General features: G+C 35.9%; 1 protein-coding gene and 1 long non-coding RNA gene across 2 annotated transcripts; one reads left to right on the top strand and one right to left on the bottom strand.

Annotated features, from left to right (window-relative positions):
* Positions 1 to 2,369: 2,369 nt before the first annotated feature.
* LOC132051698 (uncharacterized) lies at positions 2,370 to 7,904 on the bottom strand. The gene is made up of 3 exons (XR_009413863.1): positions 6,680 to 7,904; positions 3,513 to 3,679; positions 2,370 to 2,683 (listed from the first exon to the last, which is right to left on the bottom strand). It is a non-coding gene; the product is annotated as an uncharacterized LOC132051698 (long non-coding RNA).
* LOC132051697 (potassium transporter 26-like) lies at positions 3,693 to 7,221 on the top strand. Its single transcript, XM_059442874.1, has 7 exons — positions 3,693 to 3,881; positions 4,593 to 5,067; positions 5,164 to 5,214; positions 5,298 to 5,558; positions 5,667 to 5,719; positions 5,798 to 6,167; positions 6,407 to 7,221. Exons 1-7 carry the CDS (start codon positions 3,693 to 3,695, stop codon positions 7,219 to 7,221), a joined length of 2,214 nt encoding a protein of 737 aa, XP_059298857.1.
* Positions 7,905 to 19,731: the final 11,827 nt, after the last annotated feature.

Here is a 19,731-nt window from a genome sequence, read left to right as displayed (position 1 = left end):
AAGGGCAATTCTGCGAATTGCCCCTTTAATTTTGCCTTTTAGCCATCAAACTTATGCATAGTGGACATAAATTCTTTAAGGGCAAAAATCATGCGGGGTATAACTTGTGGGATAATATGATGCAAAAAAATAAACTTATGCCCCGCGAGAAAAGTTGTTTGTTTTGAGCGACAAAAGTTCAAATGACCCACCTATATGATGGACAATTTGCACCATTTCCCTTATTCGGGGGCGGTCTTTAATTTTTGACCTTCGCCTAAAAACTCATGGGTTCCGTACTCGAACCTCCGCTCAGTCAAAAACTAAAAATAAAATCGCAAGACAGAGTTTGAATTTCGTAAGGCAGAGTTTGCAACTCGTTTGCAACTCTCCCTTATAAGGCATAGTTTTCCATCTTAAGGCAGAGTTTGCCTTCAGACATAAGGCTTAAGATAGAGTTTGAATCCAAAACTCTACCTTGTGAATCCAAAACTTTATCTTGCGATTTTTTTATTTTTTTTTTATTTTTGACTGAGCAGGAGTTCGAACCTGAAACCCATGAATTTTTAGGAGAAGGACAAAAATTAAAGACCGACAATTTGAGGGACAAAATTAAAGACCAGTGCCTAAAAAAATGCTATATGATTTAAGTTTGATGGACGAAGCAGGAACGCATTAGAAAGTGATTTGTTGGACCAGAACAAGAAAACAAATGGGCCACGGCCCAACACAGGTGGTGGATGAGAATGTGGGATGGAAACAAGGCACAGTTCAATAGAAACCCAATAGTAACACAGTCCAATAACGATTCTTTCTCGATCTTAAGCTATTCGGAAACCTCATTGATATTTCTCAAACAAGCTCAAAATATATGCTTGTATATTCGTTCATAGGCAGAATCGAATATGTAATCATGGAAATAATTGGTGAAATATACAAATACAAGATATTCTAAATCTTTTTACGTCCATAAACAATGATAATTGTTCTATTTCAGTTTGTTTTCACTATGGCTCCAGCCGAGCCTATGTAGTTCAACCCTTTGATAAAAGATACTGCCTTTGTCCCAATTTACGTGGCACATTTTCAAATTTCGAGAGTCAAAATTTCAATTTTGACTATGGATTCAGACATAAAATCTTTAAATTTCTTGATTTGAAATTTACATAATTGAAAACTACGTAAGAAATACTATAATTCATAACAATTAACAATTTAAAATATTTGAAAGATATGAAAAAATCACGATTAAATTAAGAAAAATTTATTTGACTTTCAAAATCTGAAAGGATTGGGATGGAGGGAGTAGTCAAATTTAGTATACAGAACTGAAACACGTTCTATATAAACTTGAATGAATTCATTTAAAAGTTCATTTAGGTTACAACCAAAATCTCCAAAGCTTGGGCTATTTGTGATACAGAAAATGACAAAATAGTCTCTTATGTTTGAGGGTAAGTTCAAAGTAGTCCCTCAAGTATGCATCGAACAGTTTTGATCCTTTAAATTTGCCAAACGTTAACACTTTAGTTTCTATTTCCCTTATCCTCCCCCATGTATAATAATAAAATTATTAAAGGAAAAAAAAACCCCTAAATATATAGGTAGCAGAAATTCATTCATACAAATATTTTGTTGAACGGAACGCATATTTCTGTTTGGTCTGCTATTTATGTTTCTTTCTCTATACTCTTCACACACCTTTTCTCTTTGTTAGGAAAATAAAAAGTTTTGGATGTTTGATGATCAAACAAATCACTGAAAAATAAACAAATCAAAAAAATAATTTTAAGTTGGACGTATTAGATTATGACACGTTGTTTAACTAAATTAATTTAGTTTAATTTATTTTGAAACAAGTAAACGTTAAGCGAGTCGGATAAATTTCATTGTTGCTCAAACCCATTTTGACATGTCAAATTCAATCAAATAGCCCCATTTGACATTCCTAATTCCAGACAAGAGATCCAATTGGATGGTAGGCTTGAAAATGTTCAATTGTCTAACATTGTCCGCATTCCACAAGTCTTGCTTATTTTGAGTCCGATGTAGTTGGTGAAAAAGAAGTGATTTAGCATGAGAATTAATTTTTAACCATTTTAACTAAATAATTTAAATTTGTACGAATAGTATATGGTTTTGACAAAAACTTAAATTTTGACAGAGAGCGGAGCTTATATAAGCGCACCTCAAATCAAAACGCATTATTTTCTTGTAAAATTGGTATTAAAGCTCCTGAATTCAAATAGAGTGTCATTTGTTAGCTTTGAATAGTTATTGCGGGAACAAATTTACAAAATATATATTGATCGGTACTAAATAATACTGATACTTACGGTTGGTTTTCTAGTAATAGAACACGAAAGCAGTTGTTCTAAGAACTTATAGGTCCCATATATCCTTTTTATATGTGATTTCAGAAAACAACGAAATTAGCCTTATTGAGGCAAACTGAACAAGAAATCAAATACGTAGTATTTATTCGAACTGAAAGAGTAGTTCCTTTTAGTAGTCCATACCCCTATCAACATTTCATATTATCCTATCAACACGCTATTTAAAAAAGACGAATAATATTTTTAGTTAGCACTAATAATTCAGTAATTGAACTATTGCTATTCAAAATACCCCAGAGATGTTGATATACATATTTATAGCACTATCAAATCATCAGCAACTGTTCCAAGTAACTCTTATGTGACGCCTACAAAATACCATTTCATTTTGTTACACCAATGCATGTATAATCATTTAAGGTAAATATGAATATTTTTATAGAGAAAAGACAAGAACAATACATAATGACCAAATCATAATCAAAATGATTTATTCACATGTAAAGCCAATAAGAGTAAGTTAAAATACCTCTTAATAGTATTTTGAACAGATAGGTCGACGTCGATGACTAAATTTAATAAAAAGTGTGGCTCCAAATAGTAAAAACACGTTCGTATGTCAGTTAGCCCGTCTGGAATAACTTCCAAATATGTACAATAACAAAGACCACCTTGTTGGAATAATATATGGCTCCCTATCACTTGCCACTTTCGGCAACACCTACGTCGTCCATGTACATATGTGTGTAAAAAAACACACACACACACACTCGTTAACACTTTGATACACACACACACACACACGTGTACTAGACTCTCAAGTGTTTGGCTAATTTCGTGGTTAAAAGAATCATAAGCCACCAAAATGTCAATACAGTTCATATGACCTGTTCATTTATCAAGGCTACCTTATCAATCATAAGTCGGAGGATTTACGATAGTTTGACTAGTTTTAACTGGTCATCAACTTACTGTGATCCTCTTCTTTTATCCATACTTACATTTTGTTGTCACTCCTTTGTATAAAAAGATATTCATTATAATCCAATGGATTATGTCAACAAGATAATGTACAAATAATTTATCTTCATATCCCTGTTTGAAAATTGATAAGGGCTCTAACAGGATGATAAGACAAATTTGTATGCAAATTGGTGGAACTACTCCTAAAGTATATATGATGATGTGTTTCTTCACCTGCTCCCTCTCCTGCAACTTGTGGCTGTAAATTTTGCAGCATGAGCTCTAATCTTTTGTTTTATCTGAGGATCAACCAAACAGGATAATCCTTGAGGCTATCTTTAAGCTACATATAAACATGGCGGAATGTGTGGCAACTTCTTAACTATAATGTTGGAAGTGGCCTGCATTTAAAACATGGAAGATGTGAAAAGCAACAATTCCGGCTTAAATAACAATGATATTGAAAGCAGAAGCAATCTTGGAGATAGCAGCCGTGTTGACCTTCGTAATAACAGCAGGAGAGTTGTTCCAGACCCAGTACCTGCTATGGAAACGTACATGACATTTATCCAGACATACCAGTCTCCCTTAACCAAACCTAAGGTAATCTTTATTGTTTCTCATCTTCAGTATTCCAAGAAATCTTCACTAGTTTAGAGTTATAGAATGGCAGGTGAAAACAATAAAATCTAATACAATACAACAACTACGTCTCAATTCCAAGCTATATGAATCCTCAATCTCCCTCCATTTAAGCCCGTCTATGTGCATCCTTGGTTATATGAATTCTCATTATCCGTGTTGCTCCGTTAAGCTATGTCTCAGGCCAATATTATAAAGAATTTGTTTTTGTAGAACTAAAGCTGTCTAACATTTTCTACAGCACAATATATCAAACAAGACCAGAAGACTCCTAGCAAACATTGGGATCGAAAGTAAACATATTAGCATAACTAAGCTTAACTCAACTAATTGGTATTGTCCTTATAGATTATTTTTTCCATTGTGCCCGATCTTTCGCTAGGTTTGTATAGATTTCAAGAGAGTGCAGCGGTCTTTTGAGAGAACTTCCTTCCATGTGATTAATTTAAATCTACTTCTTTCTCTTTAACACCGCAATTCACCATGGTTTCACACCTGCGGAACAGTACATCTGGTGCTTGACATAGGATACGATGAAGTCACCTCAAGCGACCTTTCTATATGTGCTACTAGCATTTTCAATAAAATCTAATACCCTCACTTTTTTTGGTTACTGTCTTGAGACATCTAACTCACTTCATAGTAAACTGAGATTTTGAGTATTTTCCTCAGGAATATCCAGCCGTCCAGACCTTGCTGTTGGCTTACCAATCTCTTGGAGTTGTATATGGGGACCTTGGAACTTCTCCTGTCAATGTCTTTTCCTCTACTCGCTTAACAAATCTCACTGAAGATGATTTACTTGGGACATTCAGCCTAATCTTTTGGACTTTAACATTGCTCGTGTTAGTCAAATATGTCTTCATCGTCCTCCATGCTAATGATCATGGAGAAGGCGGTACTTTTGCTCTCTATTCATATCTCTGTCGCCACATCAATTTCCGAAGCAAACTTACTATCCACAACGTTAGGATGGAATCTGATGAGAGCATGGCATATTACAGCCAAGAGAGTGGAAGTCCTCTGTGTTCAAAAACTAAGAAGTTCCTGGAGAGAAGTTCTGCAGCTCAAAATTTTCTTACTTTTGTTGTTTTACTTGGAACTTGTATGGTCATTGGTGATGGAGCTCTCACTCCTGCTACTTGTGGTAACATTCTTCCTTTGTTTTCTCCAAGTTATATATCCTTTCTTTGCCTCATGTTTCATACACTTGACATACCAATGTTCCTTCCTATTATATCAGTACTCTCAGCCCTCCAAGGAATTCAATCTCTCTCTTCCAAGATAACCCAAGGTAAAATCAAAATAATTTTCAGAAGACAGTTTTATTGCAAGTTCAGATTTGCTTCCATTTAGTGAAAGTTCTATTCTCTGCAGATCATGTGGTTTTCATGTCTGTGATTATGTTAATCGGCCTTTTCATGTTTCAACGCTGTGGAACAAGCAAAGTCAGCTTCTGCTTCACTCCAGTAATGTTATTGTGGTTCGCTACCAATGTTTCAGTCGGTATCTACAATATGTTTGAGTACTATCCATCAGTTCTTAAAGCCGTTTCTCCTCACTACATAGTGAAATTTGTTTCAAGAAATGGAAAGACTGCTTGGAATCTTCTCGGTGCAGTATTTCTAAGCATTACAGGTTTAACTTTGCAACTACCTTCGAGGAAAAACAAAAATAAATAAAAGAAAAGCATATGAAATAGAAGAAAGAAAGTTCACTTCCGACATGTTTTAAACTGTTATGCAGGAGCTGAAGCCATGTTTGCTGATTTAGGTCATTTCAATAAAAGAGCAATTCAGGTAAGGAACGAAGAACTCTAATCTACCATTAGGAATGTTAATCTGATTGATGGCATTTCTATACAATGAGTCTTGCAGTTGGCATTTTCTTTTGTAGTTTATCCATCCCTAGTTCTCAGCTATGCCGGTGAAACAGCTTATCTAGTGAGGTACCCAGAGAATATCAACAATGCCTATTACAGTTCCCTACCAAAACCTGTATACTGGCCAATGTTTGTAGTCTCAACCCTAGCTGCCATAGTTGCTAGCCAGTCCATGATATCAGCAACTTTTTCCATTGTAAAGCAATCACTTGCTCTTGGATGCTTCCCTCGAGTAAACATTATACATACTTCATCTAAGCATGAAGGACAAATCTATTCCCCAGAAGTAAACTACATCCTCATGATTCTTTGTGTCACTCTCGTTCTTGGATTCAAAGGTGGTGTTGAACTAGCAAATGCCTATGGTAAGCACCACTTGATTTCTTTTTTTTTTACACTGACAACTTAAAGAAATATAATACTATCAAGCGACTTAATACCCAATTATAGGCAACTTTTTATAGCAAGCATGGGTTAATAACCTGTTATAACTAGTAAAATTAATAGTGTAAAAATATTTGTATATAAGTTAAACCACAACTGGAAGTCCAAATAAAGCTTACCTCGCTGAGAAAAAGAACTAACTTTTCTTCTTCAACTACAGGGGTGGTGGTCATCTGGGTAATGATCATAACTACATTCTTGACAGCATTCGTGATGCTAATCATATGGAAGACAAATATCATTCTCATTTTGGCATTTTTCTTGCCCTTTATAATAATTGAAGGTTGTTTCATGACATCTTTGCTCAATAAAATACCACAAGGAGGATGGGTGCCGTTTGCTATTTCTGCTTTCTTCTTGACCATCATGCTATCTTGGACATATGGAAGGAGTAAGAAATATGAATATGAAGCAGATAGAAAGATGAGTTTACCTGATCTAGACCAAATGCTGTCAAGCTTTAGTACATACCGAGCGCCAGGAATCTGCTTCTTTTTCACTGATCTTGCAAATGGCATTCCACCCATAATCCGGCATTATATTCAGCACACAAATTCTGTACGAGAAATCCTGGTAATTGTCACTGTTAGAACTCTTCCCATCAAATCTGTCCTGCTGGAGGAACGTTACAATGTGGGGAAGCTGGGAGTTGAAGGGGTCTATCGGTGTTTGATTCAGTTTGGATATAAGGATTCTCAGAGCATGGAAGGAGATGACTTTGTTACTTCGATGATCACAAAACTCCAAGACCAAGCTGAGTCTACTAGTGAAAAACAAAAGATAGATGCAGCTGCTGATAGAGGACCCGTTTTTGTGTTAGGAAGAACAATTCTTAAAGCAAATAAAGGTTGGTTTGCTCGCTTCACTATAGAGTACTTGTACAGGTTTCTTCAGAAGAATAGCAGGGCAGCCATTTCTGCACTTCAAATTCCACCAGATAAAACACTTCAAGTTGGTATGCTTTATGAAATCTAAAAAGGTGCCTTCGCAGCATAAAATGACCTCGGAAAAACAACTTATTCCTAAGTAGCACATCCCAGAAAGCCAAAAAAGTGTTTTCCTGTAACCTATTATGGCTACTCAGTCTTTTATCAAAATAATAGCAAAAACATGTAATGATTCTAATGAAATAAAATGCAGTTCATTAGATTTTCGCTCATGTAGCATGAGAGGCTAATATGTGTAACACGTTCAACATAAACCATAGACCAATCCAGGAAAGCCGCCACCACCACCACCAACAACAACAACAACATCATACCCAGATGATACCACATGGTGGGGTCTGGGGAGGGTGGGGTGTACGCGGACCTTACCCTTACCTTGTGAGGTAGAGAGGTCGTTTCTAATAGACCCTTAGCTCAAGAAAAACGTTTACAAATAAAAATATCGGTTTGACAAATGCAAAAGTAAAAGATGTGATGAAAATACTGTACAAAAGAAAAGTACGGACAAGAAACAATCAGAAGGGTAACCCAAGTAAAAGAAACAAAAGCAGTAATGCAATCTGAAGAATAAGATAGTAACAGAATAATAACACTAATAATACTGATTCATGTGCAAGTAAACTTCACTTTGAGGGTGTATGTTTAATCCTCCAAGCACAATCTTTCTATGATTATGCAATTTTGTACACAATAGTCATATACAAGTCCGAATTTTACATCTTCATTCCACGAACCACGGTCCAATTTTAAGGAATTCAAGGATCTTCGGACTTCCAAAATTTGACAGCCACAAAGCAGAAGAGCATTTGTTTTGGGTCTGTGGCCCTATCCCATCTATTTAGGATGCGCCAGTTAGGAGGTGTGAGAGATTGGCGGTCGCAGGAGTTAGGAGAGGTAGAGGTAGGCCGAAGAAGAACTGGGGGAGGTGATTAGACAGGATATGACACAGCTTCAGCTGACTGAGGACATGACCTTAGATAGGAAGATTTGGAGGTCGAGGATTAGGATAGAAGGTTAGTAGGTAGTTGAGTTTTGTCGCGAGGGGTGTGTGTGTGTGTGCGGGGGGGGGGGGGGGGGGGGGGGGGCATTTCCATCTCCTCTTCTCTTAGTAGTATTCTTTTGATATCGCGTAGATCATTATCTTTATGTGTGTATTACTATGTGTTGCTCCATTTGTTCTGTATCTTGATATTTTGCTATCTTATTTTTCTTGCAATCCTACATTGACTATATTTCTTTTGAGCCGAGGGTCTATTCGGAAACAGTCTCTCTAACCTGCAAAGGTAGAAGTAAGGTCTCCACATATCCTACCCTTCCCAAACCCCACTTGTGGAATTACACAGGTATGCTGTTGTTGTTGGACCTATCCCCTCTATTTTACTTACCTGTTCTAGTAGACCCTAATTCTGAAAAGGAAAAACTATTTAGCTGCCAGAAAAAGAGCTCGTGAAACAAACCAACAGCAAATATAACTGGAAATACAGCTAGCTACAAAACGCTGGTAAAGAAGGCTAGCTAATTAGTTTCCTTCAAAGCTCAAGTTTCACATACAACTACTCAAGAGCAGCATATATGATTTTCCATTTTTCCTCCCCTCCTAAGATATGAACTTCTCAGTTGCCTACATTACAACTCAAAGGAAAAAAAGAAATCCATTAATTCGCACATAAAATGCAAATATCAACGCACTTGAAAGTAAAAGGCCCTCACCTCACAAATACCAAGGATGGATGTTTAGTCCATTGAGTACTTCTGGGTTTAGTTCCTTGTTGTGATGAAGTCCATCCCATTTGGTTGTAATTGGCATATGCCAAATTACTTGGTTGGAATTCTTACTCGAGCCAAATTACAAATTTTGGGTCTTTATCTTTTTCTTCTTTTTGTGCTTGGAGACCTCTTCTATAAATGGAGAGCAGTTCTTCCATTTGTAATCCATCAACAAAGAGAGAGAAAAGTGAGTCATTCACACATAGAAAAATAGTCTCTGAGAAAAAATAAAGAGTGTGAGCATATTATAGTGAGGTTAAAATTTTTAAAAAAGAATTATTTCTTCTAAGTGTGCAGTGATTTTTGGAGTATTTTACTCAGACTTATAAAATGTAAAATTCTTGCAATAGTGATATTAGTTGCTCCTCTTAACCCGTAGTTTTTTCCTTTTGGGTTTTCACGTAAAAATTTTGGTGTCATCGCTCTTTATATTCTTGTTGATTAACTATATCACGGTGCTACATTATTATTTCGCTATAAATACCGTGAATATTATTTCTGTGGCGGTTTTACTCCCAACAACTGGTATCGGAGCACGGGTTCTATTCATTCACAGAATTTTTTTTCCCGATAGGTTGTACTATACTTGGTGGAAAAAAATGTCTGGAGTAAAGTACGAGGTAGCAAAATTTAACGGTGATAGCAGTTTTTCAACATGGCAAAAAAGGATGAGGGATCTGCTCATCCAACAAGGGTTGCACAAGGCACTAGGTGGAAAATCCAAAAAGCCTGAATCTATGAAAGTTGAGGATTGGGAAGAAATGGATGAAAGGAAGCTAGTGCAGTCAGGTTGCACTTAACAGATAATGTGGTCAATAACATCATCGATGAGGAGAGTGCATGTGGCACTTGGACAAGATTGGAAAATCTATACATGTCCAAGACGGTGACAAATAAATTATACCTAAAGAAGCAATTATATGCCCTGCATATGGGTGAAGGTACAATTTTTTTGTCACATTTAAATGTGCTTAATGGATTAATCACGCAGCTAGCAAACCTCGGGGTAAAGATTGAGGAGGAAGATAAAGCCATCATTCTCTTGAACTCGTTGCCATCTTCTTACGATAATTTGGCAACAACCATCTTGCATGGTAAGGACTCGGTGAGTGAAGGACGTCACATCAGCTCTTCTACTCAATGAGAAGATGAGAAAGAAACCTGAAAAATCACGGACAGGCTCTCATAACAGAAAGTAGAGGCAGGAGTTACTACAGGGGTTCGAGCAACTATGGTAGATCTGGTGTTCGTGGGAAGTCTAAGATCCGATCGAAGTCAAAAGCTAGAAATTCCTACTATTGCGATCAACCAGGTCACTACAAAAGAGATTGTCCAAATCTAAAAAGGAGCAAAGGTGAAAGCAGTGGCCAGAAGAATAATGACAACATAACTGCCACAATGCAAAACAATGATAATGTTGTTCTTTTCATAAACGAGGAAGAAGAATGCATGCACTTGGCAGGTTCAGAGTTAGAATGGGTGGTTGACACAGCAGCATCTTACCATGCCACACCGGTACGAGATTTTTTTTATAGATATGTAGCAGGTGATTTCGGTACTGTCAAAATGGGTAGCACAAGTTACTCGAAGATTGCGGGGATCGGAGATATTTGTATCAACACAAATGTCTGATGCACATTGATTCTGAAGGACGTGCACCATGTACCTGATTTGCAGTTAAACTTGATCTCGGGAATCGCTTTGGACCGAGATAGATACGAGAATTATTTTGCGAATAAAAAATGGAGACTCACTAAAGGATCATTGGTGATTTCAAAAGGAGTTGCTCGTGGTACGTTATACAGGATAAATGCAGAAATATGCCGAGGTGAATTGAACGTGGCTCAAGATGAGATTTATGCATATTTGTGGCATAGAAGAATGGGTCATATGAGCGAGAAAGGATTGCAAATTCTTGCCAAGAAATCACTCATTTCTTTTGGCAAAGTTACAACGATAAAACCCTGTGACTACTGTCTATTTGGTAAAGAGCATAGTCTCATTTCAAACATCGTCTGAAAGAAAATTGAATATACTTGATTTGGTATATTATAATGTTTGCGGTCCATTAGAGATAGAATCGATGGGCGGTAATAAATATTTTGTTACTTTTATTAATGCTGCTTCACGAAAATTGTGGGTTTATATCTTGAAAACCAGAGATCAGTTGTTTCAACTTTTTCAGAAGTTTCATGCTCTGGTGGAAAGGGAGACTGGTCGAATACTAAAGCGTCTACGCAGTGACAATGGAGGTGAGTACACTTCAATGGAATTTGAAGGGTACTGTTCAAGCTATGAGATCAGACATGAAAAGACAGTTTCTAGAACCCCACAACACAATGGTGTAGCTGACAGAATGTATCGCACCATTGTTGAAAAGGTAAGAAGCATGCTCAGAATGGCTAAACTGCCTAAGTCATTCTGCGGTGAAGCAGTTCAGACAGCCTGTTACATGATCAATAATAATCCATCCGTTCTATTGGAGTTTAACATCCCAGAGAGAGTTTGGACCAACAAGAAGGTGTCCTACTCTCATCTGAAGGTGTTGGGTTGCAGAGCTTTTGCACATATATGGAAGGAGCAGAGAACAAATATGGATGCTAAATCTGTTCCCTGCATATTCATCGGATATGGAGATGAAGAGTTCGGGTACAGACTGTGGGATCTTGTAAAGAAGAAGGTCATCAGAAGCAGAAACGTAGTCTTCCGAGAAAGTGAAGTTGGAACTGACGATGATCTGTCAGAGAAGGCCAAGAATGGTATAGTCCCTCACCTTGTTACCACTCCTTCTATTTCTAACTATCCCAGAAGTGCAGAAAGTACGACCGACGAGGCTGCCCAGCAGGGGGAGCAACCTGACGAGATTGCTGAGCAGGGGGAGCAACTTGGTGATTATGCCGAGCGAGTATCCTACTCGGGGAAGAAGAAGAAGAAGAAGAAGAAGAAGAAGAAGAAGAAGAAGAAGAAGAAGAAGAAGAAGAAGAAGAACAATCTCAACCTCTGAGGAGATTAGAAAGGCAAAGGGTAGAGTCATCCAAGTACCCTTCCTCAGGGTACGTCCTCATTAGTGATGAGAGGGAGCCAGAAAGTTTGAAGGAGGTGCTGTCCCATCCAGAAAAGAGCCAGTGGATAAAAGCCATGCAAGAAGAGATGGAATCTCTACAGAAAAATGGCACGTACAAGCTGGTTGAATTTCGAAAGGGTAAAAGAGCACTCAAATGCAAGTGGGTTTTCAAACTCAAGAAAGATAAAAATGGCAAGCTGGTTAGATACAAAGCTCGATTGGTGGTAAAAGGTTTCGAACAGAAGAAAGGTATTGATTTTGACGAAATTTTCTCACCTATTTTCAAAATGACTTCTATTCGAACCATTTTGAGCTTAGTAGCTAGCCTGGATCTTGAAGTGGAGTAGTTGGACGTGAAAACTACATTTCTGCATGGAGATTTAGAAGAGGAGATTTATATGGAGCAGCCAGAAGGATTTGAAGTATCTGGAAAGAAACACATTGTGTGCAAATTGAATACGAGTCTTTTGGGTTGAAGCAGGCACCAAGGCAGTGGTACAAGAATTTTGACCCATTCATGAAAAGTCAAACTTACACAAAGACCTATACTGATCCATGTGTATACTTCAAAAGATTTTCTAACAACAACTTTATTATTTTGTTGTTGTATGTGGATGAAATGTTAATAGTAGGACAAGACAAGGAGCTGATTGTCAAGTTGAAGGGAGATTTGTCCAAGTCATTTGACACGAAGGAGTTAGGCCCAGCACAATAAATTCTGGGGATGAAGATTGTTCGAAAACGAACAAACAGAAAGTTGTGGCTATCTCAGGAGAAGTACATTGAACGTGTACTAGAACGCTTCAAAGATGAAAAGTGATAAACCCGTTAGCACGCCTCTTCCTGTTCATCTGAAGTTGGGCAAGCAGATGTGTCCTATAACAAAGGAGGAGAAAAAGGGCATGGCCAGAGTCCTTATTCGTTAACAGTTGGATGCCTGATGTATGCTATGGTATGCACTAGGCCTAATATTGCTCATGCAGTGGGTGCTGGTAGTAGGTTCCTAGATAATCCTGGAAAAGAAGACTGGGAAGCAGTCAAGTGGATACTCAGGTACCTAAGAGGTACTATTGGAGACTATTTGTGTTTCGGAGGATCTGATCAAGTCTTGAAGGGTTACACATATGCTGATATGGTAAATGATCTTGATAATCCTAAATATACTACTGGATACTTGTTCACATTTTCAGAGGGAGCTATATCATGGCAGTCGAAGTTGCAGAAGTGTGTTGCACTCTCTATAACTGAAGCAGAGTACATTGCTGCTACAAAAGCTGGCAAGGAGATGATATGGCTGAAACGGTTCCTTTAAGAGCTTGGATTGTATCAGGAGGAGTATGTCGTCGATCTATTGTGACAGTCAAAGTGAAATAGACTTGAGCAAGAACTCTATGTACTATGCAAGGACAAAGCACATCAACGTAAGATATCACTGAATTCAAGAAAAGATAGAGGATGGATCTATGCAGGTCAAGAAGATCCCTACAGGTGAGAATCCTTCGGATATGGTGACCAAGGTGGTACTAAGAGACAAGTTCGAGCTATGCAAGGAACTAGTCGGCATGCACTCAAACTAGAAGCTCGGTGTTACCGCTTTCACGTGAATGGGACTGGAGGGAGAGATTGATGAAGTCCATCCCATTTGGTTGTAATTGGCATGTGCCAAATTACTTGGTTGGAATTCTTACTTGGAGCCAAAGTCAAATTTTGTGAATTACAAATTTTGGGTATTTTTCTTTTTCTTCTTTTTGTGCTTGGAGGCCAAGTTTGGTCTCTTATAAATTGAGAGCATTTCTTTCATTTGTAATCACACCAATAAAGAGAGAAAGAAGAGTGAGGCATTCACAGATAGAGAAATAGTCTGTGAGAAAAAAATAGAGTGTAAGCAATATTATAGTGAGGTGGAAAAATCTTAAAAGAGGGTTATTTTTTTGAGTGTGTATTGGTCTTTGGAGTATTTTACTCAGACCTACAAAGTGTAAAATCCTTGCTATAGTGATATCAGTTGCTCCTCTTGGTCCGTGGTTTTTTCCCTTTTGGGTTTCCATGTAAAAATCTTGGTGTCATTATGGCTTTTTTTATTCTTGTTGATTAGCCATATCATAGTGCTACATTATTATTTCGCTGTAAATACCGTGAATATTATTTATGTGGCGGGTTTACTCCCAACATGTTATATATCATACTTGTTCCTATCTCTCTAGTACACGTGTGCAATCTCCGGCACCAACGGTATAATAGTCAAAATACTCCCCAACGTTTGACCAAAATGCCAACTACACACCGAACCTTTGCTTTGGTCCTATTACCCCCTTGGACAATTTTTTTCAATATTAAAATGCCTTTTTTGCCGATTACGTGGCGTCAATATGACAACCTCAAATTATTTACAGTGCTTGTCCACACGCGCCTGGCCCACGTGCCACATCTTTAATTTCCCCCCTTCCTCCATCCATTTACTCTTCTTCAAAAAAAAAAAAAAATCTCTCAATTTTCCACACTCCATTTTCAGTATGAGGATCCAAAAACCCATACCCAATTCTTCTTCATCTTCATCAACATCATCATCATCATCATCTTCATTAGGAGTTGAAAAAAAAAAAATCACACCAACTTCCTCAAATTTGATAAAAAAAAAACCCAAATGTGAAAGAAAGCTTCCTAATACCAAGTAGAACAAAGTTCATCCATTAATTTGATCAAACAATTAAGAATTTAAAGAAACCCACTTGGTGTTCTTCATAGTTTTCTCCAAATTCCTAACAATGGAGTTTAATTTTCTCCCCAAATCAACTCAAAGAATTAGTGCTTAGCTTAAACAACTCCAACCAAGCAACAAGTAGTAACTCCAAACAAGCAACTTTCAATCAGATTTTCTTTAACAGATTAGATTTTCAACCTTTTTTTTTTTTTTTTCCGCATTTTCGATTTTTTTTTCAGATTTTTTTTTTGAATTTGATTTGGGAAAAAATTCAAATGTGAAAGGAAGCTTCCTAACACCAAGTAGAACAAATTTCATCCATTAATTTGATCAAATAATCAAGAATACATAAAGTTCTCGGGTTCGAACCCCGCTCAAGCATAAAATAAAAAAATAATTTCGCAAGGCAGATCGGGGAGAGTACGGCATACAATCTTTAAGGAAAAGCTAAAGTTATGCCGGATCCGCATAACAAAAGTCCGCCCCATAAGGCGAATTTTTCCTAAGACATAGTTTAGTTATGCCTTATGGGGGCGAGAATTTTAGTTAAGGCATAACAAAATTATGCCCCATAAGGCAAGAACTTTTCCTTAATGCATAGACTTTGCCTTATAAGGCAAAGTTTAAGTTATGCCTTAAGAAAAACTTTCGCATTATGGGCATACTTTTAGTTATGTCTTTGGGGCATACTTTTTAGTTAAGGCATAACTAAAAGTTTACCTTGAAAAGTAAATATATATATATATATATATATATATATATATATATATATATATATATATATATAAGGCAAAGTCCGCCCTTCGTACTTTTACTTAAACACAACTAAAAGTCCGCCCCCCTCCGCGTACTTTTACTTAAACACAACTAAAAATCCGCCCCTCCGGCGAGATTTTTTTAGTTGAACACAACTAAAAGTCCGCCGGAGGGGCGGACTTTCCCTGAAGCATATATATATTTTTTTTTAACTTTTCAAGGGAAACTTTTAGTAATGCCTTAGCTAAAAGTGTGTCCCATAAAACATAACTAAAAGTATGCCCCATAAGGCGTAAGTTTTCCTTAAGGTATAACAAAAGTTTGCCTTATAAGGCAAATTGTTTTTCAAATTTTTGACTGCGTGTGGGTTCGAACCTGGAACCTATGGGTTTTAGCCGAAGGGCAAAATTTAAAGATTTCAAATATGAGGGGCAAAATTTAAAGACCACCCCAAACGAAGGGCAATTCTGCGAATTGCCCTTTAAAGAAACCCACTTGGTGTTCTTCATAGCTTTCTCCAAATTTCTAACAATGGAGTTTAGTTTTCTCCCTAAATCAAAGAATTAGTGCTTAAACAACTCCAACCAAGCAACAAGTAGCAACTCCAAACAAACAACTTTCAATCAGATTTTCTTTAACAAGATTAGATTTTCAACCTTTTTTTTTTTTCCGATTTTCGTTTTTTTTTTCTTGTTTTTTTTTTTTTTTTTTGTGAATTTGATTTGGGAAAACAAGTGATTATAAGAATAATCACTATCCTAGCTCTAAATTTATAATGGGTATTATTTTGACCAAAAAATGGAGATGGGTGTTAAATAGGGTGAAGAAGAAGATGAAGTAGCCTAAAAATGGAGGAATTTAAATTTATCTATGTGGCATCTATGTGGCAGTCCAGCTGGCATTTTAAAACACATCGAGATGCTTTTTTTAAAGGCTATAACGCGCCACCGAGCGGTGTAGTCACGCTCTTGTCCACATCGGCAAAAAAGGGGCATTTTAATGCGAAAAAAATTATCCGGGGGGTAATAGGTCCAACGCAAAGGTTAGGTGTGTAGTTGGCATTTTGGTCAAACGTTGGGGGGTATTTTGACTATTATCTCACGGTTCATACTATAACCGATTAACCGTCGAGCTAGGAGGACGATTAATAAACTTCGACATAACTAGAGAAAATGACAAAAACATTCCTTGTGTTTTAGGTAGATTTAGAATAACCTCTTGAATAGATTTCTAAATAATTTGGATATTTAGATTTGTCAAATAATACTTGATTTCTATCAAATATTTAACAAATTTTAATTATAAAATTTAACAAGGATTGTGATTTTTTTTTATATTTAAAGGTGCAATTTGAGGTAAAGTTGTTTGGTGATGAAGGTAATGATGGTTCATAGTATATGAGCTCGATGGTGGTGTTAGTGGGCAAGGTTGATGGTTGGTGATTATGGTAGTTATCGGTGAATGTGATAGTTGGTTGCACAATGGAAATTGATGATAGATGGATGACGCCTGAGATTGTTGGTAATGGTAGTTAGCGATGGTGATTGTGCGATACAAAATCACATTCATATTTACATGAATATTTTAATTAACGTAATAGTAATTTTAAAATTTCACACAAGATTAAAATGATTCATACCTAAAAAAGAACTGGGTGATTGAAGAAAAATACTACACTTAATATTGAAATTATAGAGATTCAAATTAAGACCTTTATTACGTTAAAAAACAATTGCAATCTAATTTAATATAAGAAATTTGAGAGATTCAAATTAAGACCTTTATTAAGTTAAAAAACAATTGCAATCTAATTTAGCATAACAATGTTTAAATGTGTACCAGGCCATCAAGAGATTCTATCTTGAAATAAAATTACTTACATATTCCAACACTATATATGAGTGTTACAAATCATAACTCTTTTAAGGGTTAAATATTGGAAAGTTTTTTTTTAAAATATTATGTAATTCAAGAAAAATATTTAGAATCTATAAACAATATTAGTAGCATAGAGGGACTAAATAAGCATTTAGATATAAATTTGTCGATATTTAAAAAAAATACTAAATTAAATTTACAAAAGAGTATTTAAAAATGAAAAAGGGTAAAAAAAATAAAAATCCTCAACTATGAGAAATAGTTGATGATAAGCGCAATTTGGATCTAATTCAATTTGGATCTAATTCAAATGGAGGAAAAGTTTATTTCATTTCCCATAGTTAAGGGGCAAATGTGAAGCAATCCACCATTGATAAGTGTGTATGTTTGAGACCAAAGTTAAAATAAGGACAATTTTGCTCAGTTTTCCATAGTCGAGGAACATTTTTGGCTCTTTTCCCTTTAAAAATTATCTCAACTTATTTTTCAAATTTCAAATTTTATATTTTAAATCTGGAGTTCAAATAATAAGTCAGTTTAATAAACAAATATTTATTTGAAATAATCATACTACATGTTGGACATTTTTTTTTTCTAAAGTAATTTCCTCCAAATTAATACAACATGATATCCCACTAGCCCTGACAAATTATGGGCAATTGGCGCGAATGCCCTTCAAATGCGCTGGTCTTTAATTTTTGCCCCCGTAATGCGTGGTCTTTAATATTTGCCCTTTTAAGCTAAAAGATAATAAGAAAAAGACTTTACTACCCCTACCCATAACATATAAAAATGAAAAGTCAGAACGAACCCCAAACATCCAATTAAACCTATCCATCATTTCAACAACAAACCTTTCAATCGTTCCATCGCTCCAACATTTCACCGGAGAAATCTCCATTGATTTTGCTGCTACAACATCGAAAAAGATAAAATACATAATATATAGCATTTCAATTGAATGTAATTCAACTTAATTTGATGCTTTATTAAGTTTAGATTTGTTAATATTTGAAAATAACAACAAATCATCTTCTATGAACTAAACAAGCGATATGCGGTTGAGATTCACATTGCGAATCATAATTTTACTCAACAACATAGAATTGATCAAATTTATTGCTTTGTTCGATTTTGATTAGTTTATACGTTCCATTTGATTAGTATACAATGCTCAATGACTTAGACTTGAAATTATAGTAACTTCAGTTGACAAAAAATAATCAGGCAAAGTTCTGAACAAGTATGCCGGAGGAGGCAGAAGTTTACTTTACAAAAGAACAAAGTATGCTGTTAGAGGCAACTTTCATTTTCATAAGTAAAATAAAAAAAAATACACAAGTGTTAAGAATTAGACAAGTATGCCGGAGGAGGCAGAAGTTTACATTAGAAAAGAACAAAGTATCTTTGTTAGAAGCAAACTTTCATTTTTATGAGCAAAACAAAAATTTACGCAAGTGTTAAGAACTAGAAAAGTATGCGGAGGAGGCGAAGTTTACTTTACAAAAGAACAAAGTATGCTATTAAAGGCAACTTTCATTTTCATAAGTAAAATAAAAAAAAAATACACAAGTGTTAAGAATTAGACAAGTATGCGGAGGAGCGTGAAGTTTACATTAGAAAAGAACAAAGTATCTTGTTAGAGAGGCAAACTTTCATTTTTATGAGCAAAACAAAAATTTACGCAAGTGTTAAGAACTAGAAAAATATGCCGGAGGAGCGTAAGTTTACTTTACAAAAGAACAAAAGTATCTTTGTTAGAGACAACTTTCATTTCATAAGTAAAATTAAAAAAAAAATACACAAGTGTTAAGAATTAGACAAGTATCTTAGGAGGCGTGTTTACATTAGAAAAGAACAAAGTATCTTGTTAGAGGCAAACTTTCATTTTTATGAGCAAAAAAAAATTTACGCAAGTGTTAAGAACTAGAAAAGTATGCCGGAGGAGGCAGAAGTTCACTTTACAAAAGAACAAAGTATGCTGTTAGAGGCAACTTTCATTTTCATAAGCAAAATAAAAAAATACACAAGTGTTAAGATTAGACAAGTCTGCTTGGGAGAAAGAAGTTCACTACAAAATTACAAAGTATGCCGTGAGAGGCAAACTTTCATTTTTCATAACCAAAACAAAATATTATTAACAAAACAACACCAATAACACATAAGATTGCATAAAAATCAAAATTATTAACAAGACAATACCAAAAAATCAAGACACACATAAATTAACTTAATTCATGAAGTTATGTCAGAACAAGCATAACTTTATGCCGGAACCGGCATAACTTCAGTTTCAAAAATCATAAACTCTGCCGGACCCGGCATATGTTGCCTCAGACAAAAACATTCTTCAAAAAATCAGATTATTAAAC

The sequence above is a fragment of the Lycium ferocissimum genome, chromosome 4 (assembly GCF_029784015.1).
Source record: "Lycium ferocissimum isolate CSIRO_LF1 chromosome 4, AGI_CSIRO_Lferr_CH_V1, whole genome shotgun sequence".
NCBI classification, from domain to species: Eukaryota; Viridiplantae; Streptophyta; class Magnoliopsida; order Solanales; family Solanaceae; genus Lycium; species Lycium ferocissimum.
Note: the sequence above shows the minus strand (reverse complement) of the source record. Positions and strands in the feature narration are given on the sequence as shown.